This window comes from Canis lupus, chromosome 6, assembly GCF_003254725.2.
Source record: "Canis lupus dingo isolate Sandy chromosome 6, ASM325472v2, whole genome shotgun sequence".
NCBI classification, from domain to species: Eukaryota; Metazoa; Chordata; class Mammalia; order Carnivora; family Canidae; genus Canis; species Canis lupus.
The window spans coordinates 12,700,018-12,723,841 of record NC_064248.1 but is presented as its reverse complement, the minus strand read 5'-3'; the positions used below and the strand labels follow the sequence as shown (position 1 = coordinate 12,723,841).

At 58.6% G+C, this 23,824-nt stretch overlaps 2 protein-coding genes and 1 long non-coding RNA gene across 8 annotated transcripts in view; 2 read left to right on the top strand and 1 right to left on the bottom strand.

Moving 5' to 3' along the window:
* Positions 1-7,780, top strand: part of FOXK1 (forkhead box K1) — a 67,954-nt gene extending 60,174 nt beyond the window's left edge. Inside the window, exon 9 of the mRNA XM_025426322.3 lies at positions 413-7,780. Coding sequence (XP_025282107.2) covers positions 413-678 — 266 coding nt within the window. The 3' untranslated portion in view covers positions 679-7,780. The remainder of the gene's footprint in view (positions 1-412) is intronic.
* LOC112646369 (uncharacterized) lies at positions 7,195-13,766 on the bottom strand. The gene is made up of 3 exons (XR_003127600.3): positions 13,633-13,766; positions 13,176-13,380; positions 7,195-11,250 (listed from the first exon to the last, which is right to left on the bottom strand). It is a non-coding gene; the product is annotated as an uncharacterized LOC112646369 (long non-coding RNA).
* AP5Z1 (adaptor related protein complex 5 subunit zeta 1) lies at positions 12,106-23,166 on the top strand. Of its 6 annotated transcripts, none has more exons than XM_049111181.1 (17): positions 12,106-12,252; positions 15,462-15,599; positions 15,856-16,042; positions 16,488-16,632; positions 16,805-16,917; positions 17,342-17,510; positions 17,877-18,017; positions 18,304-18,341; positions 18,421-18,583; positions 19,059-19,237; positions 19,760-19,902; positions 20,247-20,339; positions 21,054-21,165; positions 21,316-21,413; positions 21,901-22,033; positions 22,118-22,332; positions 22,580-23,166. In XM_049111181.1, exons 1-17 carry the CDS (start codon positions 12,179-12,181, stop codon positions 22,848-22,850), a joined length of 2,412 nt encoding a protein of 803 aa, XP_048967138.1. In that variant the 5' UTR covers positions 12,106-12,178; the 3' UTR covers positions 22,851-23,166. The 6 variants fall into 6 exon arrangements, with proteins under 6 accessions (XP_048967138.1, XP_025282102.1, XP_025282104.1 ...); XM_025426317.3 differs by having other exon boundaries at positions 12,109-12,252; positions 20,199-20,339; XM_025426319.2 differs by lacking the exon at positions 12,106-12,252 and adding an exon at positions 12,570-12,691 and having other exon boundaries at positions 20,199-20,339.
* Positions 23,167-23,824: the final 658 nt, after the last annotated feature.

Here is a 23,824-nt window from a genome sequence, read left to right as displayed (position 1 = left end):
GCTCACACCCTGCTGGGTCAGATGAGAGGTCAGAGGTGGGCAGGGGTGCAGCTGCAGGAAGGGTGGCAGGGGGCATTCAGTTTGCATAAGATAGTTCAGAGCAGGCTGCCTGGGTTAAACCTGCTAGAGGTAAGGGTGAGAGCCACCCCCCACCCACCCCCAGCTGCAGGGATGCAAATGCAGCAGCAGCAGGGGGAGGCCCCTCAGGCGGTAGCAGGGTCAGAGCAGGGAGGGTGTGGTACAAGAGGCAGGGCTGCAGTGGGAGCCTGAGGGGGGTGGGCATGGCATGCTGGGAGCCAGGGTCCTGTGTAGTTTACGTGGCCCTGGTGTAGCACCTCTGCGTGTGCTCAGGACACGCCAGTGCTGGTCCTCACCCATTCCCAATGCAAATCTCTTTTTCCTCCACTCCTAGCCCTCACGAGCCCCTTGCAGCTCCTGGCGGCCCAGGCTAGTTCATCCACGCCAGTGGTGGTCACACGGGTGTGCGAGGTGGGGCCTGAGGAGCCGGCAGCGGCAGCCGCCACCCCAGCAACCCCAGCCACAGCTGCCACCTCTGCCTCTTCCACCGGGGAGCCCGAGGTCAAAAGGTCGCGTGTGGAGGAGCCCAGTGGGACTGTGACGGCGCAGGCCGGGGTGATTGCAGCTGCTGGCCCGCAGGGACCGGGAACCGGGGAGTGAAGTCGCCTGCGAGTGGGCCGAGTGGGATGCTCGCCAAAAGGGATTCTGGAGCCGGGCCCTGACCGCTGGCCTCCTGCCACCTGGGGACCGCAACGAGGAGGCTCCATGCTGACCTGCGCACGTGCCAAGCGGACAGGACGGCCTCCACCTGCCTGCACCCGGACACACTCGTCCTCCTTGTTCTGTCTCCTGCCCCTGCTGTGGTTTAAAACAAAACACATAAACAAGTTCAGACAGCTGATTGTATGATTCAGGAATGCTTGTTTTTATTTTCCTTCTCCCTTACACCGTTTTCTCTCCCAGGCCTGTGGTCCAGCACTGGATCACAGGCCAACCGGGCCATGAGCAGAGGCAAGGCTTCCGGAGCAGCCTTCACCCCCACCCCCACCCCCAGAGGACAGACGGAGCCGCGGCGAGGCACAGAGGCCGTGCATGGGAGGGCCGGCAGGGGGCATGAGTCCTGTCTGCGGCAGAGCGGGAGGAGGCAGGAGAGAGGCAGGAACTGCCAAAGCTCAGACTGTCTTGTGGGGTTTTCGCCCTAAAATAGTGACATAGAAGTCTCGGCATTAATCGGGGGGGCGGGAGCTCTGGTTTGGCTTTGGACCCCAAGTACTTCTTGTTTTGTTGAAACAAATTGAGGCTTAATCATAAACCTGAGATGGAAACACAGAAGGCAACATGTATTTGTGAGGTCAGCACCTATGGGCAGTTTACCAGCTGTATGTCTGGGCTGCTTACTGGCATTAATCCCGTGAAGAGCTGGTGATGCCGCTCTGTCTGCTAACTTCAAGAAAGATTGACGGCCACCTGGATTGGTGTTCGGGGCAGAAAGTCGTCTGGGTGAGGAGCGGCAGTCCCTGGTCCAGAGGCTCCAAAACCAGGAATCGGCGAGCCCGGCGTCCTCTGCAGGCCTGAGGCCCCGGTGCCTGAATGCCGTGGGATGCGCAGCAGTGGCGTAGGCCTCTCCCACCACCGTTGTCACCAAGTCACACTTGCTTTACTGCCCAACACATACCTCCTGCTATAAGTCACATCGTCTCCTGCTCCTGCAGCACCAGTCCTCTGGTAAGCAGTGGCCGCGCCACCCCTGCGTTCAGCTCCTGATGACTCCATTGGTCTTCCCTGCAACCTGGCCACGTGACCCGGCGAGTGACACCAGCTCCCCCAGGGAAGGACCCCAGCTCCCCCAGGGAAGGACCCCTGCACTTGTAGATGCCCCATGCTGCTGGAGCTGTCAGCAGAGCAGGTGAGCCCACACTGCCTGATTATTAGCCCTGTTTGGGATCCAGATTATAGTTCTTCAGCTCCTCTTGGAGAACATTCTCAGGAAATGTTAAGCACGTCTGTGAAAAGTGACTTTAAATTTGGCTGCCACGCTGGCATCTGGCATCAATTTTTCTGGCAATGGACACTGCCTGAAACGGCAGCCACAGGCCCTGCACAGAAGTCCAGCAGGGATGGTTTTTCTTCCTGAAAGTAGCCTGTCCTCAGCATTAGTCTCCCACCGACCAAGCTGCCTGCCCCCCACTGTGCCCTGATGTCAGCACCCGAAAGAGTGCAGCCCCCTTAAAGCTCCCAAGAGGAGGAGTGGGCCTCAATGATCAGGTCAGGTACTGGCTCAGAACGAAAGGGAAACTGTGGAACACAATTTCGAGGCCGTTTGGGCAGGATTGGCTGATGCAAACTTGCCCTGGCGACAGCCAGAGCTCATCGGAGGCCAGGGTGGGTGTGACCAGACGAGTCTTGCTGCCACAGTCGTCAGGGTGTCCATTGCTGGGGACAAGTGCAGAGTGGCCTCCTGCCCAGCCCAGGGCAAGGCCTGTACTGGTGTTCCTCAGGCCCCAAACCAGTCGTTTCTATGGCACCCAACTTTAAGTGGGAAAAGAGCTCTTCTGTGAAGTCCATACCTGTTGCCTTCAGTGACGTTGGCCGTCCTTGGGGATGAGAAATCTCACTCTGTTCCACGTCAATGTTTTCTGTTCTAGCAACTCTATCCTTTGCATCAGCTGCTGTGTGCGTGAGAGGGCGAGTGGCTGGGCGGATGCAGTGGCACGCACAGAGGTTTTTTGGCTCCTTGCCAAGGGCCTCACCTTTGAGGGTCTGACCCTGGGGCCTGTTGCTTTTTCCCTCCCACCGTCATCGTTTACAGGGTCCTTTCGGAGGGGCGTTGCCCAGGGTTTGTCTCCATAGGAAAGCTGGCGCCCTCTGCAGAGAACACAGGACAGTTGGCTGCCAGAAACATGTCAGGGCCTCACCTGATTGGGTCAGTCTGGCACTGACCCTTTGCTCTCCCAACTTTGAGGTGTTTTGGTTTCTGCTCGTTTTTGGTGATGGTTCTGCTCTCTATTCGGGTGGTGGTTCCAGGAGAAGCGGGTACAGGGAGGTCTGGATGTCGGCTGGTGGTACTCTGCCCCATGGAGAGCTTGTGCCTTGTTAGCTCCTGCTGGGACCAAGAAGGGGACCCTGTGGGATCAGCTCAGGCTGGGTGCAGGGCGGGGAGGGGGGTGGAGAGGGGCTGGGCCTTGCGGGAATGGCCACCCTGTGTTCACAGCGCGCTTCTGGATGGGGCCAGGGTCATCTGACCAGATAGCAGGCCCGGTTTGTGCCACCACTTGTCCTGGGACTGGTAGCCAAAGGCCCAGGGTGGCCCATGCCTCAGGGAGATGCACCTCACAGCAGAAAGGGCTGTGCCCCAGAGCTGGCCAGGGGATGGTCTCCTCCAAACTGGAACCAAGAGGCCAGCCGTGACCAAAGAATTGCAGCCCTCAGATTCTGGATTATAGAGGGTGTGCCAACCCCCGCCGAGATTAGAACAAGTGGAAATAGGTCCACTCTGGCACAATGCTGGTGTCACTGTGGCCCCAGAGGCCCGAGAACCTTCTCTTTGATCACCAAGGGGCTCACGTGTGTGAAGAGGTCAGCTAGGCCCAAGTGTGCGGCTTTGAGAGGGGCTCACCTTCTCCTGCGCTGTGACCCAGGGTATGCAGGCCCTCTCCACCCGGCTCCCAGGTACCTCTTCTCTCTCTCCTGCTTACCTGTCACCATGTTTAGCAGCACCAGGTACAGGAAAACACCCTCCCTATGTAGGAAGGAAGTCACAAAAGTAATTACTTTTCAGTAGTTGAGCGTTTTCCACCAAGACAGTCTGGTCTGGTGTTGGGAGGCAGAGGGTTGGTAACCAGAGCTCACCGCTGGTGTCCCAGGGCCCAGTGGGTGCAGCAGTGTGGGACACAGCTCCTGGCACCCAGGGTGGATCTCACAAGCTGTCCACATCTTTGTTCCACACTGACGCCCTCCGAGGTGATGCACACCAGCGTCTGCTGAGGACAGGCCAGTACAGCGCTGCTAGGAATCAAACACACTGTCCTTTTTCCACTTTCTTGGTAAATTCTTACAGATTGTGGAGCTTGCATCCCATGGTGAGGTTTGACGTGTCCCAGAACAGCCCATTGTCTTGGCACACAGCCTTGCCCCATGCTCTGAGGACGACAGGACCGATCACTGGGTCCACCGTGCAGCGCAGCACGAGGCCAGTGCCGGGGAACAGGGTCCGTGTGCCTACTGTCTCGCCTGTCAGCTTTCCGTTCTCCGTCGGGTGGGTTCATGTTTGAGGGCTACTGTTTGTCTTTTTCTTTGTTTAAGAACCGGGCCAAGTTGAGAAGATGAGAAAGGCTTTCTGGGTTGATAAAATGAGTATTCTGTGATTCTCAAAGTAGGAGAGAATAGTTCAGGGCCAGGGGTGTCGCCATGGCTGGAAGGTGGGGGTTCCACCTTGCCCCAGGCAGCCTGACCCCAAAGGGTTCCGTGGGGACCTCCTGGTCCCTTTTCTGCTCCTCACTGGGGCTGGTGGAGGATTGGCTTGAGCCCACGAGCATCACTGGGTCAGTCTCTCCCTGCCTCTGAGGACAGGTGTTCATGGAGCATTCAGAGGGCTCCATCCTCTCCAGAGGGAGCAACACAAGTCCCCTCTGCAGAAACCCTCTTGTGAGCCATTCAGAGTTGAGAAGAAAGAGCAGGCTTGCCTTTGGCCTTGAGATCAGTTTCTTAATAGAACAAAAACTAGGCCTCACGTGAAGGAAGGAGCACCTAGTTGAATGTGAGAAAGCATCAGAGAGGAAACAACATCCCCTGAGTTCTTGGAGCACAGAAGTCAGTCCAGTGGGTGCGGGTCGGGATGTGCTGTTCTCCAAATGCCACAGATTCTACTTTGCCCTTGAGCTACTGTGTGTGGGATGTGGGATGTGGGATGTCATGGGAGCCCAGGGCCCAGCCCTGCGCCTCAGGGAGGAAGGATGTAAGGTCCCCGGCAAGGGCTCCTGTCTCCGGGCAAGTACGTAGTGAGTGTGCTGCTCATTCTAGAATCAGGCTGTGAGGCTGTGCCTGTGACAGGAGCCAGGGCTGCGAGGTGGAAGGCCCGGGCAGCAGGTGTGCTGCAGGCTGGCAGCCCCCAACCACAGTCCCATTGCCAGCGTGACCTAAAGGAGAGGACGTTTCCCATAACCCCTCACAAGTCGCCCGTATGATACCTCTGCTTCGGAGCAATAGTAACAGTGCTTGCTGAGAGTTTAAGTTATTCAGATGCACCGCTGCGGCGGGGCCGCCACAGGTGTGGGCGCGGACGTCCCCTGCCCAGTTTCTGTCCATTGTTTTCAAGTTGTTTCCCCTCTTATAAAGCCTTTTCATTTTGAGTCCTTTCCCAAGGCCTCGATTCTCGCATGAGGTTTTAAATGCTCAGGACCCGGCTGGGTGGGTGCAGGGCGTCTGCGGGAGCCCCGGTGGGCATGGGCAGCCAGTGGCGCCAAGAGTGGGCCATGGCCTGGGTCGGGGTGGCCACCACCTCCGCTGTCCTGGTGTCGAGATGGGACTTTGTGATGCAGCCATGAGCATGTCCTCCGAATTGATGTACAACAGGCCCACCGCACAGACTGTGTTTAAGGAACATTGTTTTGTTCCTGGCTACCCTACAGCCCGCAGGAGCCGCCAGCCCGGGCCACCAGCCGAGCAGGACCGTCCCTGCCAAGGTGCTCAGGTGCTCAGGGGCCCAGGCTCACCGCAGTGCAGCCCCACATCAGCACCACAACCTGGGCGGTGAGCACAGAGGTGTTGGGAGCCAGGCCTGCAGTGTGGGGCGGGGCGGAGGGGGCGGGCACAATGGGGTTGCTGCCTAGACCAGCTTCCCCCCACACCCCAGGGTGGGGGGTGGGAAAGTTCTCAGGAGTACAAGGCAACTACAAGGAGGTGGGAAGTCCGAAGGATTGCTGCTCAGAGCTTGATGGGCCTGTGCCTCCAGCGTGGCAGTGATACGTCTACCCATCTGGACCGGCTGCTTTGGCCCTGAGATGCAGGCCTTGTCCCTGGGATGCTGGAGCCCAGCCAGTTAGTGACAGTGGCCCTCCTATAGTCAGCCACAGCCAGGACTTCCACAGAAGCTCTGCCTACCATCAGGGCCTGGCGTTTGCACTGCATTTTTACACAGGACTGAAATGAAAATCTTTTCGGAATTAGTGAGACTTGGGATCCTGTTTCTTCGTTCTCCTAACCCCTAGTTTTGGCCCTCGCCACTTCAGCCAAGAGTGAGCAGAACATCTCTGTTTCTAAGGAGAAACCCCACAAAGCACTTCATCTAGTCCTGGCACCTACTTGTCATTGAGGCTCACTTGGGAGGTGTGAGCAGCAGGAACCAGGGAGCCAGCGGGGGTGGCCATCTGCACGGGGGTGACCTCCTGCAGCCCCTAGTCTCCCACCTGCTTCTCGGGCAGGAGAGTCTCCACATGGCTCTCTCCTCTTTGTTCCAACCATTATTTTAAGAGTCAAATACAAGTGGAAGAATTCTGGCTTATCTATTCAAGAATCTTTTCTGGAACAGTTTGCTCATTTGATTCATCTAAATATTTATTGATGGCTTACTCTGTGTCAGAAATAGTGAAAAGTGCCCAGCAGGGGGGCAGGCCTGGGAGGGAGGTGGCCCCACTGCTGGGGCATGTCCCCGAGTCACGAGGCACATGCCGACCTGTCCCCTAAATGCTGAGCGAGCTGGCTGGGCTGGAATGAGGCCTGGGACTCTGAGGTGAGTTTTCTGCACATGAAGGTAACTGGTGTGGAGGATGTTAGACTGGGCCTGTGGCCTTTTAAGTTCTTAGCCTCTGAGTTTCTGCTAACTGACCCACCACATCTTTTTTTTTTTTTTTTTTTTAATCCATTAAAATGGGATTTAAAATCAAACATTTAAAATTTGGCCATTCCCTGCTTCCCTGCCAGCTTCCTTTCCAGAAGGCTTTCTGGATACCCATACACTTAATTTACATGGCTCAGTCTGTATTTCAGGATGGGGGTCAGGGAGGAGAGAGACAGAAGTGTGCCCCCGACTCCCACCTGGGTCGGCCGAGTTCAGCCCCATTGAGCTGTGCATGTCCCGCAAACCCTCGTGCCCCAGAGGTCGGCCCACGTGAGAAGGGATTGAACCAGTACTGAGATTTTTTTTTTCCTTACCTGCCGGTAATTCTCCTGTAAAGATAATTTGGGGGGCGGGTGTTAGGGGTGCGTGTGTGTGCGCGTGTGAGAGCGTTTTTTTTTTGTTTTTTTTTTTTTTACAGTGGCTGTCTAAAGTATTTTCCACAGTACGTGTAATAATCAGTGCTTTAAAAGCGGTGGTACCCCATACAGTGGAAACCAGCGCACGGGATTGGAGGCCCCACCGTGTTGCAGGCTCCTGCCCCCTGTGCGTGCGTCAGTCTCCGGGAAGCCCAAGGGGACCCAGACGCCCCCACAGGTGGCAGGGAGCCAGCGGTCCCATCCCCAGAAAGATGAGAGGCCCCATAGCAGCTGGGCCCGCCTGTGTTTTCATTTCAAATGGGATACAGTATTTTTTTAATGAGGAGCCATACTTTTTTTTAAAAGTTTGAGATCTGAATGTGATTTCTAATTGTATCAGACGTTAATGTTTTAAAGCTATAACAAAGTTTAAAATTTCTACTTTTTGTTTTTCATTTATTTTAACTGTTCTTTTATCTATTAAATTGTCGTATGTGGATGGGGAAGTTCTGTTTCTCCTCTTAGCATTTGTTTCTATAACCAGAAATAAAATTATATATTACAGAAATGAGCCTGGGGCTCTGTGTGGTCCTTATGAGTGGCTTCTGGGGGGGCAGACGGGTGGAGGGGCAGGCCCCTGGACACGTGGCCCCTCTGCGCTCCCTGGCACGGGGGCACCTGACCTGAGGGGCCCTCACTGGGGAAGGTGTGCTTTCTCCTATGGCACTTGGGAGGTACCCATGATTTCCTGGCCTCTCTGAGCCCCAGTGAATTCCCCAAATCTGTGTTTGCAGCCCCAGGGACGAGAAGACCCCTCACATCTGGCCCTGGACGTGGAGGAGCCAGTGGTCCCTCAGCCCGCTCCTGGGCACTGACAGCAAGGATGCCACACTGCCCCCAGCTGCCTCCATGAGTGGGCCCATGCACCCACCAGAAGCAGACCCAGGACAGACATGGGTCCCTCCTGCCGGCACTCAGCTCCATGAGACTTTCTGCCCCTTTGTGCACGTTGTCTCTGAGACCTCGCTTGTTCCGTGTACTGGGGGCAAAGTGGAAGGCAACATAGCAAATGTGGTCAGCCCAGACTCTGCAGTCAGACTTGGGTTCAAAGTCCAGCTGGGGCGGGGGCAGGGGGGCTTTCCCCTGCAAGGGGTTCCATTTCTTCACCTGCAGAATGGGCGCCCCTGCCTCAAAGTGTTCTGTGGATCACGTGGGCCATGGCACGTGAGCTGTGGTGAAATTGCAGGGCCCAATGGCTTTACAGTTACATTGTCATAAGAAGGGTGTGCCTCTGCCGCAGAAAATCCCTGACCGGCTCTCATAGAAAAGTGCACTTCCCACCAACGCATTATTTTTTTTTTTAGATTTTATTCATTTATTCATGACACAGAGAGAGGCAGAGGGAGAAGCAGGCTCCCCGCAGGAAGCCCGATGCGGGACTCGATCCCAGGACTCCAGGATCATGGCCTGGGCCGAAGGCAGGCGCTCAACGGCTGAGCCCCCCGGGGATCCCGCCAGCAACACATCTTTTGTCAGAGTTCTCTACTGTTTGTCCCCGACTCATCGCCTGTTGGAGCTAAATAACTGGTCTGGTCTGTTCCAGATTCTACAGATGCCCACAGTTGCAGCTGGAGTTTGCATATACTTTCCTTCAGGCTACCCCACGGCCACTGTCAGATTCCAATGGTAAACCTTATCGCAGTATTGACAGTACATTTTAGGATTTTAGCCAAATAAGCAAGAGAGAATATTAAGTCTCATGAGCTACCAGTGAAGCCAGTTAACATCTTTCTGCAATATGCAGCTTTTTAGGCTTGGGTTTTAATTAAGACAACTGTTTCTCACTAGCAAGACCACTAGTAAGATTGGGACACCTGGGCGGCTCGGTTGGTTGAGCTTCTGACTCTTGATCTCAGGTCAGGTTGTGATCTCAGGGTCGTCGGTTCAAACCCTTCGTTGGGCTCCATGTTGGGCGAGGAGCCCACTTAAAATATGAATGAGTGAATGAATGAATGAATATTAAGAACTTAAGGTAACATTTTACACAACTGTGAATCTTGTAAGAAACCATCATGTATTATTAATCCCGGGAAGATGCTTGGGGTGTGCATGAGCGAGGAGAGAGAGGATGGTCCCGGCACACAGCTAAGTTCCCAGTAGGACTGAAGCCACCACATGAAGCTGGGTTTGTACTGAAGCATGGGGAGGGCACACCCCCACCAAAGGCAGACTGCACTTTCCAGCAGTGTTCGTGGCCGCCAGAGGGGGAGACAAACCACGTATTCACCAACAGCAGAACGGCCAAGTGGCAATAAGCTCCTACAGTCTGCTGCTCAGCAGAACACTGCAGTAAGGGCGGACGGCTCTGATAGCCCCACCCGGGTGGTCCTCCCCGGTGTCGGGGGAAAGAGCCACAGAGGCGGCTTCATGCTGCAGGGTCCCGCGTGTATGAAGTGCAAACAGGCAGAGCTGACCCACGCTGAGAGAAGGAGGTGCCAGGAGCCAGTGGGGAGGTGGGAAGGGCCCACCCTGCTCTGCACAGGGCCACACGGGCTGGGGTCAGCTGGCCAGGGCTGCTTGCTACATTTCCAGAATTTGGGGAAGCCAGCTGCTAAAGCCAGTATTAAAATTGTAATTAGGGCAGCCCGGGTGGCTCAGCGGTTTAGTGCCACCTTCAGCCCAGGGCCTGATTCTGGAGACCCGGGATTGAGGCCCACGTCAGGCTCCCTGCGTGGAGCCTGCTTCTCCTTCAGCCTGTGTCTCTGCCTCTCTCTTCAGCCTGTGTCTCTCATGAATGAATAAATAAATCTTAAAAAAAAATGTAATTATATAAACTTCCAATTAAATAAATTACATGAAAAACAAAGGTAATGAGTACACGGTTCATCCCTTACTACTATTGGACTCTAGCTGAGCTCTCCGCCTGTTCCCATCCCTCCTGTCTGAACGATTTCTCCTGGTGATTCAGTGACGTCACATTGGCAGCTTGAAATCTGCCATCTGGGAGTATTTACACATGGAAATCATCAAAAGCACAGCCCCTCTGCCCCCCAGTGAGCCAGTGAAACATTTAGGAGCATACCACTGATTAATGGGAAAGATCCTGGAGTTCACTTGAAATCTGTATACTTCATATATGCTTTACTTTAATAAACATCTTTTTAGGCTATGAAACTAGTATTTGAACTCTTTTCCAGGTCTCAGATTTCATAGGTTTCAATGCGGATTTGCTGTGCATGCCACAGCCCAGGTAAACCAGCCAACTCCCTGCAAAACCATGGGTCATTATCAAGCTACGGGCTGGCAGCTTCACACCCAACTTCCTGTGTGTCTGTGATGGGGGGGGGGTGCGGATGACATGGCTGGAGGAGATGCCAACCTCTGCTCTGCCAGCCTCTTCCTTCAGTACAAGGGACTGGAAGGCAGGAGGGCGCTTCCTGTCCCTGCCAACATCATCAAACGCTCTGACAAGGGCAGTCGACTGTAGTTAGTGTCTGCAGCACAGCCAGGGCTGGCCACCTTGGGCCTCTCCTCCTAACTCTGGGCCCCCACTCCACCAGTCTCCCCACTGCCTGCTCCCTTTCAGCTCTGCAGTACCTAGAGGGCAGCCCCAGCAGCTCTTGGGACTTGACCTCCTCAGTGCTGCAGTCTCCTAAATGTCTTCCCACTGCTCTGGCCATTCCCCACTGGGCGAGGACAGGGCGGGGTGGGGGGGCAGTGCAGCTGCAAGTGCCAACCTGGGGTCCGGCTGCTGGCTCAGTGCGCTTCTCCACTGACAGGTGTGTGACCTTGGCCACCTTACCTGGTTTTAGCCTCAGTCCACTCATCCTTCAACTCAGCTCAGAGTCGTTCCACAGGTTCCACGAGGTTGCGTATGTGCAGTGCTGGGCAAGCAGCAGGACTTCCCTGAGAACCACTTGTAGCAGACTTCCCAGCTCAGCTCTGCTCCTTGTCACTCTGTGGCTCCCGCCTCTAACTCCTCAGGCCGGTCGCCCTCCATGCCTCCTGGGTGCCATCAGGGCATCTCAAAACCACCAAGTCCTGTTTTCGGGCAGGTGAGTACCTGGCTGGTCTTTTCGGCCCCATCTCCCACCTTAAGTGTCTCCTCACTGCTTATCCCTCTGACCTCCCTACCACCCCCCTGCCCACCACCCAACTGCCTGTGCTTCCTGGGCTTCATCTCCCTTTCCTGCCATTTCCCACTACTAGGCTGAGGTGTGTATTGCCTATTTGATCACTGTCAACTTGTTGATTGTAAAGTCCACCTGGCCTCCCCTGCTCACTGTCCCCAGAACCTGAAACACTCCCTAGCACAGCGAGGGGACCCAGTCATTGCTGGCTCAATGACCGAATGAGACTCCCCCAACTTCTCTTCTGCCCCAGGGCCAAGGGAATGGCACCACCCAGAAAGCCAGAAACCCCATCTTGCCCTGTTCCTCCTCCTGTCTCCAAATACATCTCCAGGTCCTACGAATCCTACCCCTGAATGGTTACTGTATCTGCCTACTTCCCATCCTCATGGCTCTACCTAGCTCCAGCTCAGGCGACCTCCCTCTCTTCCCGGGGCCACCCCATGCACTGTCCATCCTGCTGCCAGACATCAGGACCCCCATCAGGTGCATTCACGCCCCGGGAAGCAGGCCCGCAGTGCCGCCTTCATACCTTTGCCCGCCTGCCCCCTCCCCCTCCCTAGGTCTGACAGCCTGTGGGCCCCGCTGAGGCCCCGCTGAGGCTCCCGTCCCTCCGGAACCTTCCTCCCGCGCCCGGCCTGCCCGGTTCAGCCTGTAACAGCATCGCCGTGCACGCTTGTCACCGCCTGGCGGCGCCCGGGTCTCCAGGCGGTCGGCGGGCGGGGATACTGTGGCCAACACATCTTTCAGGAGGGCTCGCGCCTGTCGCCTCCGAGCCTGTGGTCAGGATGGGCAGGGAATAGGGCTTGTAACAGCAGCAGTACAGCCAAACTAAACACATGAGAGCTTCAAAGCAAAAGAAAACAAAACACCACGAAGAGGTTCAGCTGTTCCCGCAAACTGCCAGACACGGGTGAGCCCACGCCCCAGGGCTCGGGTCCTGTTTTCCAGTCGTACCGAGCAGAGGAGCTGCACACAGCAGTGCGGCCCTCGGCCAGGAGACAACCTAGACGCGGGGCAATGGCCCTGGGGCTGGTGACGAACCGTCTCCTACTAGCGCCCGGAGGCCCGAAGCCCGCGGGGATGCCTGGGGTCCCGGGGTGCCGAGGTCCCGGTCCTAGTCTCGCGGGACCCGAGGGTGCCGAGGCTCCGGGGTCCGCAGCGAAGCAGGGCGACCCGGGGCGCTGACGGCCCCGCCCCCGACAGCCCATTGGCCGGCGGCCTGTCCGCCCCGCCCACGTGACGCGGCACGTGACGCGCCCCGGAAGCGGCGGGGCGGCGTCTCCCGGCGGCGGCGGCGGCGGCGGCGGCATGTTTACGGCGGGGGCCGAGGGTCTGCTGCACCAGGCCAGGTGGCCCGGGTTCCCCGTGAGGCCCCGGGCGGGGGGCGGAGGCGGGGGGCGGGGATCGCTCTCCTGCGCGTGCGTTAGATCGGGTGGGAAGTCGCCGTCCGGCCCGGCCCGGCCCGGCCGCAGCTCGCTCCGGACTCCCCCTGCCCGGTCGGCAGCCCCTGTCCTCCTCAGTCGCTCTCCAATGAGCCCCTGGGCCACGGCTAGGTAGAGCCATGAGGATGGGAAGTAGGCAGATACAGTAACCATTCAGGGGTAGGATTCGCGGGGCCCGGAGAGGTACTTGGAGACAGGAGGAGGAACAGGGCAAGATGGGGTTTCTGGCTTTCTGGGTGGTGCCATTCCCTTGGCGCTGGGGCAGAAGAGAAGTTGGGGGAGTCATTCGGTCAATGAGCCACTGAGGAGAGCTACTTGCTTTCACCCGTGGGAGAAAGCAAGGTGGAGGCTCGGCCCCCCCCCCGCCGCCGTCCATCAGACAGGGTAAGACCTGGTGCCACTTGTGTAGAAGAAAAAGCAGTCGGAACCACGAGCGCAGGGCGAACTGGATCTGCACCTGGAACAATTGATGGGGAAAGACCGGGATGGTTGTGGCTGCTGTAACTCCGTGGAATCGAGATCTTGAATGCAGATTAGGTTCTGAAGGCCGTGAACGGCGCAGAAATCTTCTGCAGTCAAAATGACCCTTGAAAAACCTGCTGGGAGAGCGCCTCATGGATTCGTCTCTTTCACCGTGGGACAGAGATCCCAGTGTTCAAGCTCCAGTATTACAACTCAGGCTCATGTGAATTTAGGGGTTGTGTTAAGTGAAAATAGGTATCTTTAAATACCAGCAGCATCTCACTCACCGCTCAACACGCTCACCCCCGTGTTCTTGCCAAGAGACCCACGGAAACCGACACCCACCCAGAACGCCACGTCACAGGGCTTACCCCTCTACAGCTCACCTTCTCCGGGCCACACGTCTGCGGAATCAAAGGCAGAATGAATGACCCCTCGCCATCTAAATTCCCGTGCCTCCCTCTGTCTCGGGTGGGCGAGTGGGCAGATTGAGGGTAGCGTATAGGGTCCCACATCCACGTAACCTGTGTAATTTCGCCCCTTTAGGGCTTGAGGGAAGCCGATCACCCTCAGTTAGGTCTTACTGGTTTTCACAGTATTCTGTCCTAACTAAGCCTGCCATTGCGGGGGGGTACTCTAGAACAATCTGCTAATATTCCGGAATTAGGATTTGGGAGTGAATTTTAGTGTCTGAACATTCTGGAGATGAAAGCAAGGATGGAGAAAGCCATCAGAAGCATCTTTTGTGAGCTGAAGACTAACTGAAGGAAGTGGGACTTGGAGAAGGGGTGGACAGGGGTGTGCAGCAAATTTGGGGAGGTTTCCAGAAGCCCAAGACTGCTGATCAGAGGCTCTGTGTGGGAGATAACCAGGGAGGGAGAGGTAGGGCCGAGAGCAAGAGAAACAGGACCGGTGGTTCTGAGAAGTAAGGAGGGCCCAGGACCCTGCAGGCATTGTTACTGTCCATAGGAGTTTGGGTCCAAAGGCAAACTATTAAAAGGTTTGAGCAGATTGGCCTTTTAGAAAGAATGCCACAATTTAGAGAATGTACTGGAAGGGATTCACTGGGATGGGAGGTACCACCATTCTAGGAAAGAGTCTTTCGTGTTATTTTGAGGCGGCCTGGTGGCCCCCCGCTCAGTGTCAGCAGCCCGGTGAGGAACAGACCTGACCAGGCCTCCTGTCTTTGTGTCCTCATCCCATTGTGTCTATTGTGTTTGTAAGTCACCAGGTCCAACTGTGGCTGTGTCAAGTACCAGGAAAATGAAAATGGGATAGGAGGTGGGGAGGACACCAGAAGTAGTGGGGGATTCATTGAGGTTTATCTGCCAGCCTTCAAGTGAGAACAAGAAATGGAAGAAGCAGGCCCAGGTGCTGGTCACCCGAGGCTGGAGCTCCCTGTCTGTCTGGGTTCAAAATTCTGGGTTCCTGAGCTCGAGTGTCTGATTGGTCTAGTCTGGGTTTAGTGGATCTCAGCCGTGGCTAGAGGGGTGAGGGGACCCTCCGAGAGCCCCCCTAGAAGTCCCTAATACCGTGTCTCCTGGGCTGATTGTCTTGTCTTGCCTTTTGGCTGGAACAGAAGCCTAAAAACCCAGGTTTCCATTTTGAGACTGTTGGATATCTTACCTATAGATGCTCAATAGATGCATCTTAACTAAACGGTAAATGTTACGATAAGTAATTATGTTACTTATTGTTTGGTATAAATATTTACAAATATAAGGGCAAAAAATATTTGCTTTTTAATATAGCCGATCTCACTCTTGTTCCCAGAAGCAAAAGGCTCACGGAAGGAATCTTTTGAAAAGCAACTTATTTAGGACTAAAATGCCCTTCATTCTGACTCTTAAAATCAATCAGTTTTAGTTCTTCCACTCTGGCAACAACAAAAATCTGCAGGTGTGGTGTCTCCGTACCGGGGTCCCCTATAACTGTTGGAGTGGGGGTCTCCTGCCTGGCAGCGGGGACAGTGACCGGGCGATGGCCGGGTGCCATTGACGGAGGGGCCCGGTGAGGTAACCAGCCAGCGACTGTCCCCGAGAGGAGCTGTGGGGGCTGGGCTCACTTTCCCACAGGACACCCAGGCTTCTGTGCTCCGTGGTGTGGGGGTTTTCTGCAGTCCCAGAGCCACTATGTCATAGCTCAGGGCCACACTTCCGGTTCCCCTGACTGGGTGCCCCCACACCAGGTTGCCAATGCCCCGCTCTTTGTCTAGAGGGATCCAGGATGAGGAGCTGCAGAAATTTTGTTCCCGGGTCGTTAAGCTGCTGCAGAAGGAGGAACTGGGTCCCGACGCTGTAGACGCCCTGCAGAGGCTCTTCCTCATTGTGTCAGCCACGAAATACAAGAGGAAGTAAGTGTGATGATCTTGGGGGATGCAGGCCCCGGCCAGGCTCCCAGCACGTGAGGCTGCGGTGGGTGCCTGTCCGCACCTGGCAGGTTGGCACACACGTGCGTCGGGCCCTGGCATCTTCTGTCCTCGGAAAGCCGCACCAATGGCCCTCAGATACAGAAAGCTCTTCCTGCCTGCCAGGGGGTCCCCGGGGGCTTCTGGGGGTGGGTGCTCCTTCAGTGATGTGCCACCCACCCACACAGCCTTGTCCTCCCAGGCTGGAGAAGACCTGCGTGGACCTGCTACAGACCACACTCTGCGCGCCCAAGTGCCCCGAGCAGCTCCAGCTTCTCTGCACTGCCATCCTGAGAGAGAGGTCACCCTCTGATGACCTGAACCTGTCCTGTGACCACGTCCAGAACAGCCGGCAGCTGAGCCTGGTGGCCTCTGTGCTCTTGGCCCAGGTGAGGTGACGATCGCTGCTCAGATGGGCCGTCCTGTTCTTGGTGGCTCTGGGGTGCCAGTGCACGGTCCCGGTGCAGACACGGACCTGCCACATGCGCAGGCTTGGCTTGACCTCACCTCCCCTTCCATTCTACTGTGTTTGTGGGTGCTGCTGGCGTGCCAGTACACCCTGCACCTGGATGCTTCTGGAAGGAGAAGTACCAGCCTCCCCTGACCCCTCCTGGTCTGCCCCCATTGTTCCCGGGGAGGTGGCCGGGCTCCGTGAAGGCTAATTCAGACTGCTCTGGGGACACTCCTGGACATAAGAGGTAGCATCATGGAAACAGTGATGCTTGTAGAGACGCAGCCTACAGCCCCATCCCAGATGTGTTCAGACCAGATGACCTGTCGTTCACCCACTCAGGCAGGTCACCACTTCATGATCCCCCTGTGTTGCACTTGAAGGGTGACAAAAAGGAAGAGGTCAGAAGCGTGGGCCAGCGCGCCTTCAGAGTCCTTGAGAGCCGGCAGCCCGAGGGGCCCAGTCTGAGGCACCTGCTCCCGGTTGTGTCCAAGGTCACCCACCTGGCCCCGCACACCCTCCATGAAGGTAGTCGCCTGTTTTTCCCTAGAGGAGGGATGGTGGAGAGGTGGTGGGGGAGGCCTGAGGACCCAGCACTGTCTAGTGCTCATTGTCTAGAAGGACCTGCTCATGCCCCTGTGGCGCAAGTCTGCGGGGTTGACTGTTTCCCACACGTTGCCCTGCCTCTCTCCATCCATAGACCAGACCAACCTGCTCAGCAAGAGGCTGGTGGACTGGCTTCGCTATGCGAGCGTCCAGCAAGGGGTCCCACACACTTCCGGAGGCTTCTTCTCTGCACCCAGAGCCCGGCAGGTGAGCCTGGAGACTCAGAACCTCCATGTCCTGGAGCTTCCCTCGCTATCCTGGCCAGCATTGCCCCAGGGTCCCTTCAGCTCCTCCTGTCCTTCCACCTGCCCTGGTTCCAGAATGATCCCTCCCCACTTGTGTGGGTAGGCTCTGGGTCCCCAGGGTCGAGCCCCCAGCCTGTGATGTGTGCTAATCCCACTGGCAAGGGTCACTTACCTGATAGAGGACCGTGTCAGCTCAGGTGCCAGCATTTATATGTCTCATGGGGGCCCCCCAGTCCACAAGAGTGTGAGGGCAGAGCCAGGCATACAGCCTCCCCATGTGAGCCTGTTGGCGCCCCCTGGCCTTGGACCCCAGCACCTCCCTGGCCCCCAGCACCTCCCTGGCCCAGGTCCCCCACGACCCGCCCTTCCTTCCTTACCTCCTGCAGCCAGGCCCTGTCACCGAGGTAGATGGAGCGGTGGCCACAGATTTCTTCACTGTGCTGTCCACGGGCCAGCACTTCACAGAGGACCAGTGGCTGAATGTGCAGGCCTTCTCCATGCTCCGGGCATGGCTGCTACACAGCAGCCCCCGGGGCCCCAGCAGCCCCGACACAGGTGGGACACAGGGGAGGGGAGCAGGAGGGAGGCAGGACCAGGTGTGCCCTGGGGGAATGCTGGCAGCCCTGGCCGAGCCTCATTGGCACCGGGAGGCCCTTCCCCATCATGCAGGAGAAGCCGGGGTGATCACTGAGGGCAGACATCAACAAGGGTGTCAGAGAGCTTCACCAAAGCCCTTCTCTGCAGCGGTGTAGACAGGTGGACTTTCCGGGGGAGGTGGGATGCCTGTACTCCATGGGGCATCTGGTGAGGGTGACGGTGGGGGCCGGCGGGGCAAGGCCTGGGTGGCCTGCCGCAGGGGCTCCCTTCACGCCCCTGGATGGGCCAGGCCGAGTGCCCTCCGAGTGCCCCCCTCTCTTCCAGACGACAAGTCGGAGCTGGAGGGCTCCACCCTGTCTGTGCTGTCGGCCACCTCCACCGCCAGCCACCTGCTGCCACCCCAGGAGCGGCTGAGGGAGAAGGCCTTCGAGTACTGCCAGCGCCTCATCGAGCAGAGCACGCGGCGTGAGTCCTGCTGTCATGCTCCACCCCGAGGGCGCCGGAGCCTGGGCAGCCTCTTTGTCCCAGGGGGGCCTTTGGCTTCCAGGCCTAAGCCCGGGGATCTGGGCATCGGGCAGGACCTGTCCCCAGCCCACCAGCGTCTGGCCCAGCCTCCCGTCCCCTTGGGGTGGGGGCGCCCTCTGCTGGTCTGCTCCCTGCCACCGTGTCCTCCTGGAGCTTCCAGAACAGGGTGTGTCCTGCTCACTGTTTGATGGTGACCAGAGACCAGGTGACTTTCTTCCTCCCCCAGGAGCCCTGCGGAAGGGGGACTCGGACCTGCAGAAAGCCGTAGGTGCCGGGCAGGCCGGGCGGGGCGGGCCTCACCCCCGTGGCTCTGTCCGAGCCCGACTCCGTGCCCGCCCCACAGTGCCTGGTGGAGGCTGTGCTGCTGCTGGACGTGCTCTGTCGGCAGGACCCGTCCTTCCTGTACCGCACACTGTCCTGCCTGAAGGCCCTGCACGCACGGCTGTGCGGGGACCCGGCCCGGGTGCGGGCGCTGCTGCCCATCGCGCAGTTCTTCCTGAACCATGGTGAGCTCCTGTCTCGCGCGCCGTCTCTCAGGGTCCAGATGCTGTTCTGGTTCGAGGTGAAGCACAGCCTCTCTGTTCCTGTTTGTTGCTCCTCTTCCTTTGTTCGTGGAGCCACGTCGTTTTAATGGACTGTTAGCACCAAACAGGGTGGTGTTTAAATGGGTCATGTAGTGGATTGAACTGTGGCAGCTTCACACTGATCTTAGAACTCTTTGCCACGAGAGTGCACGCGAGTTTTGTGGAAGGTGCCATGAATCCAGCACATTCCAAAGAAGGTTCCACACTGTGTGACTCAGGGATTGGTTTGTCGCCAGAGACTCCCAGGGAGAGCAGGCTGTGGCGTGGCAAGTTTTCCCTGTGGAGGAAGGACACCTGGGGTGCCTGGTGTCCAGGACTCCGAGGGCCCCTAGCCAGCCGTCCTCACAAGGAGGCGGGGACGTTCTGCTGGGGTCCTGACACCGCCGCTGCCTTTCAGGGGAGGCGGCCGCCGTGGACTCAGAAGCCATCCTCCAGCACCTGTTCACCAGGATACCCTGCGAGCTCTTCCACAGCCCCATGCTGGCTTTCGAGTTTGTCTGCTTCTGCAGGGACAGCCTTCCCGTGTTTGGCAGGAACCTTGACATTCTCAGACGGAGCTTCCCCAACCTCTTCAAGGCATGCTCCGGTGTGCTCAGGCCAGAGTGGGTGGCCCGGCAGGGTGGGGATGCAGCGCCCCTCTCCCTGCTCCTCCCTCCCGGGAGGTGGCCTGGGCTGCAGGCAGAGGGCCCAGGGACCACCAGGGAGTGGGGGTGGGGGGTGGTAGGATGCTTCTGTGCATCACACCCTGGGGAGCTCCCTGCTGGGCCCAACTGCAGTTTATTCTAGAACTTGCCCTGTAGGCTCCTCTCATGCAGGAGCCTTGCCTGCTGGGCTCAGCCCTCCGTGCTGCTGACTTTTGATGTGTGTCTGTGACTGGCTATTGTCACTGTGTGGGCTTTGCTAATTCAGCTGGAGCCTCAGTCCTTTTGTTAGAGAAAAAACAGTGATGAACGCAAATCATCATTGCTACGAAGCGAACACAGGGGCAGGGGGTTTTACAGATTACAATGGCCCAGGGGCCGTGGGTGGGACCAAGGGGCTCTCCCCTGCCCCATGGGGGCCCTCCCGGCTCCCACCGAGCATAGCTCGTCCCCGCAGCTCCTGGCCTGGAACAGCCCAGCCCTCACCTCAGAGTTCGTGGCACTCTTGCCATCACTGGTGGACTCGGGCACGGCCGTGGAAATGCTCCACGCGCTGCTGGACCTGCCCTGTCTCACTGCGGCCTTGGACCTGCAGCTCAGGTGAGCCCCGGCGGTGACAACTGTCCTGGGTCCCCTCCCCATCCCCTGCTGTTCGTGAGCTGCCCCAACGAGAGCACCCATACCCTGGGCCTTGGAGCCTCTGGCGGGTCTCACACAGCGGTAGAACCCCACCCTGCAGGTACTGGGTCCCAGGCCCCTTCCGGTCCATCCCTCTGAGGCTCATCGCTGGCTCAGGGTGCTGTGATGACACAGTGACGACTGCTCTGTTTCTCCTGAGGGTTGGAGTCAAGTCTCTCCACCCCGGAGCCCGGCCTTAGGCATCTGCTTGCTTGCAGGCTGTCACCAGCTGCAGCCGAAAGACCACTGTGGGATGTCTCCCTCAGGAACCCTAGCTGCCTGGAGGCCTCCCGGGACCCACAGTTCCAGGGTCTCCTCCAGCACCTGCTGCGTGCCACGGCCAGTGGAACCACGGAGAGGTAGGGGCCGCTTGGGCCGGGGGGCCCTGGTCGGGTTGGGGGGGTGGTGCCTGCGGCTGAGCATCCCCTGGGCCCAGGTAGGACAGGAGAGCACCCTGAAGCCTTGGGACAGGGCTATATGTGTGGCCAGAGCCCATTCTCAGTGTGGGTGAGACTTGTCTGGGGACATCTGCCCCCCGGCCTTGTGCCTTCTGGCCCAAAGGGGCCTCTGCGGTCGCCCCCCACCCTTGGCAGGCACCACCCATGCCGTGGGTGCTCGCTGGACTCGGGCCTCCCACTCAGTTCTTTACCAGCTCCCTGATGTGGTCCACACAACCCTGCAAGATAGGCACTGTGGTGACTCCATCCTGCAGCTGCAGAAACCAAGGGGTAGCACTTCCCAGGAGCGGGAGGGCCAGGACTGGAACAAGGCATCCCGACTGCAGACCCCGTGTGAGCCGTCCCCATGTCCCATGGGAGCAGTACTGCCCTGAGTGGCCAGTGGCTGATGACGGGAGCAAGGCTCTAGCAGGAGGCAGCAGGCATGGTGACAGGGTGGCCTTGTCCCAGGAGGGCAGTGCAGGCGGGTTCAGAACTGGGTCCATGCCACGGCACCATGACCCCGTCCTTTCTCCCCTCAAGCACCAGCCAACTGTGGATGCGTGGAGAGCGCACCCATGGGCCCCGGGGAGCAGGTGGGCAGGTGCTCAGGGGGATGTGCCGTGTGCCCCGCAGGTTGGCGCCGCTCCACCAGCTGCTGCAGCCCCTGGCCAGCCTCACCCGGGTGGTGCAGTGCGCCGAGGCCGTGCCCACCCTGCTCCAGGCCTTCTTCTCAGCTGTGACCCAGGTGAGCCCACTTCTGGGATCCTTCAGTCCCACGCCAAGGGGGCTTGCCGTGGACCTTTGCAGAGCCTGTGTCCTTGATCGAAGAGCCCGCTGCCGATCAGCAAGAGGCACCGGGAAGGGGCCTGAGTATATATCTCTCTCTTCACCCCAGTTTGCTGATGGGGCCTTGAGCAACCAGCTGGCACTGCTGCTCCTGGAGAGAAGCGACTCCCTTTACCAGGTCCCCCAGTATGAGGCCCATGTGCACAGGTGGGTGCATCACCGCCTCCCCGACCCTCCTGCCCCCACCCCGGCCTCCCGCTCAGCCTGCTGCAGCTTTGAGTCCCCACGTCCCCTAGGCTACACCCCCTTCCAGCTCTCTGTGGCACATCTCCTGTCCTCCAGCATCACCCCCGGGCCAAGCTGCTGCTCATGTTCCTTGTTCCCAGTCCAGATGGGCCCCGTGTGCATCCCTCCTGCCCCAGCTCTGTAACCTCCAGTATGGCCCAAGTCCCTCTCTGAGGAGCCTTCCAGACCATCCGTCCCCCTTCCAGAAGGCCTGATCCACACAGGCCTGTGCCCACGCCACTCGCCAGTCTCAGCATCCTCCCCAGTGGGCTGTGGGTTCTTTCAGAGGACAGACCATTTCCACCTGGTGCTCAGAGGCTCCCCCCACCCCCACCTGATTCTGGTTCTGGATTGGGGGCCACAGTCTGGAGCCTGGGGGTGGCCGCCCACCAATGTCCTCCCCGGGTAGGGTGCTGAGCTCACAGTTCCTGGTCCTGTGTGCGCGGCACCCATCACTGGTGGTCGAGCTGGCTAAGGAGCTGCTGGAGTTCGTGGGGAGTGTGAGCAGCGTCCACAGCAGAGAGACCATGCTCACGGCTGTGGTAAGGCCTCCCCGCCCCACCCCGCCTCTGCCCCTTCCCAAGCCAGGGTGCCTGCAAGAGGGCTGAGGCTCTATCCCCACCCAGGTGTGGGCTGTCGGCGAGTATCTGTCCGTGTCCTGGGACCGTCGGTGTACTGTGGAGCAGATCAACCGATTCTTTGAGGCCCTTGAGGCCCTGCTCTTCGAAGTCACCCAGTCCCGCCCATCTGCCACCCTTCCCAAGTGCCCCCCACGGGTCATCACAGTGCTCATGACCACACTGACCAAGCTGGCCTCCCGGAGCCAAGACCTGATTCCCAGGTACAGGATGGGGCACATGGGGGAGACCTGCATGCCACCCCCTGGGGAAGGGGAGATGGCTTTGGGATATCTCCCAGGCCCCCAGGGTCTGCCCATGGCCGGCAGCACGAGGGTGACGTGGACACAGGTGGTGTGGGCAGCATCCTCATTGCCTCACTTCTCCCAGCCGAAGCCCCACAGCCTGGAGGCCACGGCTGTCCCACGAGGGGTGCATCCACAGCTCACCAACTGGGATCCTTATCCTCAGGGTCTCTCTGTTCCTGTCAAAGATGAGGAGCCTGGCCCAGAACCCAGCCCCGAGCTCCGACCGCTGTGGGGAGGACGCGGGGGCTGTCTGCACACGGGCCGCCGAGCTGCTTACCCTGCTGAAAATGCCCAGCGTGGCCCAGTTCGTGCTCACGCCCAGTGCTGAGGTGTCAGAGCCTCGCTACCACCGTGACACCAACACGGCTCTGCCCCTGGCCCTGCGCACCGTCAGTCGCCTGGTGGAGAAGGAGGCAGGCCTCCTGCTGGGGTGAAGGGATGAAGACCCAGTGGAGGCTGGCTGGGCTGCAGATAAGAGCCCTGTATTAGGGCCAGACTGCGGCTTCCAGAACCAGAGGGCCCGTCAGGAGGGGTGTGAGACCCGGGGAGGAGCTTGGGGTGGGTCACACGGCTGTCCCATGCACACCTTCCTCTGGTTGTGTTTCTCGTGCACTGAGCTGTGCTGAAACAGGTCTGACTCAAGCTCTCACTCCATTTGGGGCTAGATGGGGGCTGCTTGGTCTGTTTCTGGCTGCTCCTTGTTTGGGGGCAAGAAGAGATCCAGCTACAATAAAGGTCTTTTAGAAGGTCCCGGTGTGCACAAAGCAGGGGAGAGGGCCCCATACAGGGGAATGCGCTGGGCTGGGAGGCCTGGCCCAGGGCAGGTGGGGACCCCCCAGCTGGGGCAGGCACCTGGGGCTGTTCCTTCCCACCTAGTCCCCACAGCAGCCCAGATGCTACAACAACAGGACTGTGGACAGTCAGGAAGCATGTGACCTTTCCAGAAGTGCAGCCACCACTGGAAGGGCCGTTGCTCAGTATCCTTTCTTAGCCTGTCTTCTGATACTACTGAATGATTAGAGAAACTGAGGCTGGGGCTCTGGGGCTCTTTGGCCTGCAGCCCCCTGCCATCGGGGCAGCACCAACCCAGCAGGGGTGCTCGGCCTCGGCCTGACTCCTGCGGGCAGAGCCTGAGAGAAAATCCAGGATCGCTCTGGTATTATGCCACGTGAGGGAGACACGTGAGTGTGGCCGAGCAAGGAACGTGCCCTGCCCCCTGCCCCCTGCCCCAGCAGCTCGCCCCGCTCCAGCCTTTCACACCAGCTCCCAAGGCTGCCCCCCGGCTCCGGCCGCGCGCACGGGCGCCCGGCACCAGGTGGCGCTCCTGCTCCGCGAGCCCCACGCCCGACCCGCCGGCCCGGCCCCGCCCCTCCCCTCCCGCGGACACGGGGGTGCCCGCCTCGGCTCC